The sequence below is a fragment of the Carex rostrata genome, chromosome 20 (assembly GCF_964058835.1).
Source record: "Carex rostrata chromosome 20, lpCarRost1.2, whole genome shotgun sequence".
In the NCBI taxonomy this organism is placed as follows: domain Eukaryota; kingdom Viridiplantae; phylum Streptophyta; class Magnoliopsida; order Poales; family Cyperaceae; genus Carex; species Carex rostrata.
Window position 1 is genome coordinate 1,507,531 of NC_135937.1, and position 5,964 is coordinate 1,513,494.

Genomic DNA, 5,964 nt, shown 5'->3' on the forward strand with positions numbered 1-5,964 from the left:
GCGGTCATGGTTGCTAGATGGAATGAATTGCCAATGTTCGTTTGGACCTTTTCCTTTTTTTCCAACGGTCAGCAAGAATGGAGAATTTTTTTTGAAGAAAAGGATGAACATATTCATTCTTTTGAAGAAAAGAGAAGAGAGGTAAATTTCATCTTCAAATATGGATTGTTAAAATACAATATTTGAACGGTTGGGATGAAGATGAGGTGGAACTATAATTTGGAGCTTGTGAATCAGTGAGTGAAGTGTATTGTTTATGGATCACTTATATAAAGAAACAATCAATCTCCACTAAAATTTGCAGGTGTAAATTTAATTGAAAATTATTTTATGAATATTTAATATTGAGAAATTGAACTATATGTTATTTAAAAATAATCATCACTTAAAAAGATAATAAAACCACTCAATTAAATAATATAATATATTACTTGATTAGTTGATTAGAATGAAACTGAAAGCTTCTAGAATGAAATCTCCAGCCCCCATTTGTTATAGTAACAAATACGCCTCTTATTACACCTAACCGCCATTGCTTGGGGATTATTTGACGCTCAAACTCTATGTACCTTATTTTGTAGTTTTATCGAATCAATTATCCAAGACACTTGATGCCTAATTTGGTCTGAAGTACCTCAAATTTCATTAATTTCTATAGAATCCATATTGCAACCATTTAATACAAATTATGTATATTAATTTTGATATATTTAGTATCGCTATTTATGTATTAAACAAGCATCAAATTACAATTTCTATGGAATTCATATTGCAAGCATTTAATAAAGATTATGTATATTAATTTTGAAATATTTAGTATCGCTAGTTGAATAAAATTGCAGAAGTTGAATTCAATTACGCTGAATTATTATTCATCGAAAGCGTTATTTTCTGAAAATTTCCAAAATATATATTATTTTCTTTAATTCAGAATTTTTTTTAATGTTATTAATAGAAAATTCGGACATCGGTGGATCTATTGTAGCAATAGGACACAACATTTTAATAATTTTAATTCCCAGCACTTGCAGATCTGACGAAATGTACCTAATCATTCGAGCACCGCATTAGATCCGAAATCTCTGTTATTAAAGTCACTCTTTAATATACCTGTGAATGTTCTCCATTTCTCTGGCAAAGCAAAAGAAATATTGTTCTCCATTTATCAGTATCTTTTTGTAACGTCTCTATTTCTTTTCTGGTTACTAATTAACAAAAACAAACTGTTTTTGGTCTTTCTTTGTCTCCTATATAATTGAGCCTCTCGGTCTTTCACAAGCACACAAAATATATTATTATAAAAACGATACCTTCTCCTTAATTACCAGTTACCTCTCTACACCTCTCCTCTCGCTCATTTAAGAAGACAAAACCAAACAACCTTCTTTGAGAGAGAAAGTCATATACTGATTATGCAAAACATTGAAGAAGAGAGGAGATGGCAGGAAATGGATACAGATTGTTTAGTGAACATATTTCGCCGGCTTGGCCTAGAAGATTTGACACTTGCTGTACCATTTGTGTGCCAGTCCTGGTACCGGGCCACGCTCGATCCTACGTGTTGGCGAGTTCTCAAGTTTCGGGGATTGGATTTCATGCCTTGGAGCAATTTGTCGAAAGAATTTAGCAATCGGTATGGCTTGAACAGCCGCTTCTCCTTCTCATGTTTTCTCAAATTTTGTGTTGCGAGAAGTCATGGTGAAGCAATTGAAGTCGAGTTCCCTCTGTTATTTGGCGCATCCATAAATGATTTAACATACATTTCACATAGGTGAGTTGTTCTCTCTCTTGGCTTAAACAATTAAATTATTGGTCAATTTTACATATACCCCACTTAAATTTCCATATTTGCTCTTGTTTTGCAAAAGGCTCTCAAGGACTGTTCCACAAATATATCTAATTAATAGATTTTTGCTTTTCATATATACTTATTGTTGAACATTATTACCGGAATCATTGTATTTTACACTCCTTGCTATGTTTAAATAAATAGGTGCACAAAATTGAGGAAAGCCACACTTCCAATTTTACAATCAGAGGATGAACCCCTCTTGCCAGAAATTATAGGTAGATGGCATGAGCTCGAACAACTTGAAATGGAATGCAAACCGTCGTCATTTCAAGAGTTGGTTAACAATCTCAACCCAAAATTAAACAGCCTGAAAATGTTTGGATCTTTCAAAAAGGATGATGTCTCAGTTATTGTCAACAAGCTACAAAAGATGAAGAGCCTGTGCCTTAGCAAATCCTACTTGCAGAAAGATGAGTTGCTGTCAATTTTGAATGGTTTCGAAAGCTTGGAAGAATTGGTTGTGAGAGATTGTGTTGGATTTGAGGTCGATGAAGAGGTTTTGAAAAGGGTTATGCATTCCGGGATCAAAGTTTTCGAGCACGAGGGATCGAACTTGGTCTATGAAGATGGTTATGACACCGATGAATGCGATCCTCTATATGTACATGTTTTGTGAGACATTGAGATTAGTTTTATTTTGTAGATTTTATTGAATTTATTTGAAGGTACTTTCTTATGGTATCAGGAAAGGAGCCTCCAATTAATGAATATAAGAAACACATACCCGACAATTCATCATCAAAAAAAAAAAAAAAGAGAGAGAGAGAGAGAGAAACGCATACCCTTACTGTTTCCTTAAAAAAAGTATATTACCCTATAATTAGATGTCTGAACTATCATATAGTTGTTATTGAGATTGAATCGTTTGCTCCTTTCGGAGCAGGAATTTTCTGTTCCCAGAGTCACTGTTGGTGGACCTCCTAAATCCTAAACCTCTAAACTCTAAATCCGGCCCCACCCCGCAGTGACTGAGGGGGCAGGATTTTCCTGCACCCCAGGGAACAGGTGATCTGCTTCCGTTGTTATTATACTGTGGAATAATTAGTTTAATCTTTTATAAAAAAGGGCTGCATACATGCACATTAATTTAAAATTCGTACTATTCTTCTCCATATAGCCATCTATTTGCCTCCAAAGTAGGGGTGTCAATGGCATCCTTTTACCTGTTTATCTGACCCGTATCGTATACGAACATACAGATAAGGATAAAAGAAAATCTCGTTAGCTTATCAGGTACGGATAACTATTTTTTTCATTATCTTACCCGTTTCCGTATAAGATAATTTTTAAAAATAAAATTATATATATAAATATATATTTGTATGAAAATGATATACGATACAATAAAATTTTATATTTTATTAAATTTTCATAATACAAATTAGTTGTATTCATTATTATTTTTTTTCTTTTTTGCTTATTTTGAAATTTTTTTAATCAAAAACACAAATTGAAATGTCAAATTACACTTTTTTATCCGTTTACCCGATCCATACCATATTCGAAAAAACTAATAAGAATAAAGATTTTTTTTGTAATTATAAAGGATGCGAGTATGAAAATGTCTCCACCTCATTTATATCGCAACCGTTGACACCTCTACCCCAAAGTCGTTTTTTTTTTTTTTTTAAACTTTATGTGTGGCCCAAAATAACTCTACTTTTACGAAATTTCAACCTGTGTTGGTTTTCTAAAAATACCATGTGCAGATATAATCAGATGATTCGATTCATGGGTTCATTCAACACCTTGAGCCATGTGGATGACTTTATGGGTTTTGGACTTCTATTTTTGATGGGATGTTTTGAATATAAATTAATAACACGTTTCCAGAAGGAAGTTTGGACTTTGACGGACAGTTACGGAGGTACCACGTCTTAAAAAAAAAAAAGTGCAAACCCACAATAATTTGCTATATAATGCTTTTAAAAAAAAATTGCTATATACTATGCAAAGTTTCTGTTTAATTTTTTATTTATATTTTGTGATTTTAAAGTTCAAACAGTGGATCTAAATCATTTAACTTGATGTTCATATTAAAATTTATTTAGAGACCAAATTTTATATATTTTTTTAAAAAACTTTACGATTTTTTTATAGTTACAAAATCATTGTTTTTATAATTCAGAATTTTCTGAACAAGAATAATTTTCTACTTATCTAAAAAATCTAAGAAAATTATTTTGGCCATCTTAAAAAAAAAAAAAAATTCATCAGAATTCGAATTATACCCTAAAATGGCGACCTATATTTTTTTTAAACATCATCTAAAGGTTGAATATTTTAATCACTAAGTGGGGCCCTTTAAAATTGGATATCTTCTCTACAGTCAACTGATTAGTTTGTTTTAATGCCTATTCGGTCAATGATCGTTTCGTATGCAAACATAAATTGAAAAAAGAAAAAGAAAGAATAGGTCGCCATTTGAAATGGTGAAATGGTTAACGGGCTGGTGTGAAATGACGACCATAGTATTTTCGAATTCTAATGAAAAATGAGTTCATTGTTTTTTTCTTCTGAAAGTGGTAAAAATAAAAGATTGGCTAAAATGTAGTTATTTCAGGGAGGTGCTATTTTGGGAGCTCAAAATACAATATCGAGGGCTTTGGAATTTTTCTTCTTCTTTATACCAGTTTTGCCCTTGATTAAGACTTTGCATATATGCTAACAATTTTTATATTTAAAGATATTGTCCATTGATAATATGACGACTTTACATTATAAAATATTATATCATACAAAATTATAATATTTAAGTTCATAAAAAAAAAGGTTGACAGATGAAATATTGATCTAGATAAGTTAATTTGTGTATTATAATTAATTGGCAAATTACTGAATAATTAATGGTATTAGCTTGTGAGATCACACGAATAGAGGTAATAAAATATCATTCTCAAGAGAAGGTATACAATATCATTCTATAAAAGTAAATAATGTTGTTGTTCTAAATTAAACACATTAAATTATTTCTTTAATTTTAATGCATAATCTTATTTCAGTTTTAAAATAATGTATTAAATAAGGGCAAAATTAACAGAAAGAGTAAAAATATTATCTTAGCCCTGAAAATTATAAATTAAGATCTTAATATAGCACTGCCCTTTTGAATGATAAAATTTGATCTCCAATCACATTATAACATGAGATTATTTAGACCGTTTGAATTGACTGTTTGAATTTTAAATATAGATATTTGAACGGGAATACAGATGTTTTTAGCCCATTTTCTATGTTGATTCATTAAAAAAAATTATGACCATAAAATATTTTGTAAAAATCAAAATATCAAAATTTTCTAGAAAGTACATAGAAATATCTTCTAAAATATCTAAATTTTTGAGATATTTTCTAAAATATCTAACTATCTTCTAAAATATCTAAATTACAATTCATATCTAAATAAAAATAATTGTTACCTGTGTATTATTTATATTATAAGTTTCACTTTGGCTTTATGTCTGTTGCATGTATATTTTTAGGCAGTTTTTGTGTTTTGAGTTTAATTATCTTTGGTGATCTCTAGACTGTACGTAGGTGGATGCTATTCTAGTACATGCCAAAGATCAAATACCAAGAAATTAATAAAAAAAAGTCACATTGTATCCAAAGTAATCCAAAGTAAATCTGTAGGAATGTAGGATCCGAACTAGGGGTGCAAACGGATCGAATACGGATCGGATAGTGGTAAAATTATATCTGTATCCGTTTTTATTTTTCGGATACGGATACGGATATCCGCTTTTTATAATAGTGAATGACATAATTTTTTTCAAAATACATATTAAATTATATAATATATATCTATTATTCGGATACGGATAATTAAAATTCAAAACTATATCCGTATCCGCATGGATATTCGGATATAAGATATTCATATTAAATTTTCAGATACGGAGTCAGATACGATCGGGTAATATCCAACCCGTTTGCATCCCTAATCCGAACATGATGTCTTTGCAAGGAACGAATTCAAATACAGCAAGATGCAGGGTCCATAGAATCTTAGAAAGCTTATTTAAGGAGATTCGACCGGAGTCAGAAAGCAATAAGGTATAAAATATACCTCAGATATAAACTAGAGAGTAGTTTTTAATGTAGCATGGTCA

At 30.5% G+C, this 5,964-nt stretch overlaps 1 protein-coding gene across 1 annotated transcript; it reads left to right on the top strand.

Moving 5' to 3' along the window:
- Window positions 1-1,281: 1,281 nt before the first annotated feature.
- On the top strand, window positions 1,282-2,566 carry LOC144572757 (F-box/LRR-repeat protein At3g48880-like). Its single transcript, XM_078322431.1, has 2 exons — window positions 1,282-1,771; window positions 1,994-2,566. Exons 1-2 carry the CDS (start codon window positions 1,413-1,415, stop codon window positions 2,466-2,468), a joined length of 834 nt encoding a protein of 277 aa, XP_078178557.1. The 5' UTR covers window positions 1,282-1,412; the 3' UTR covers window positions 2,469-2,566.
- Window positions 2,567-5,964: the final 3,398 nt, after the last annotated feature.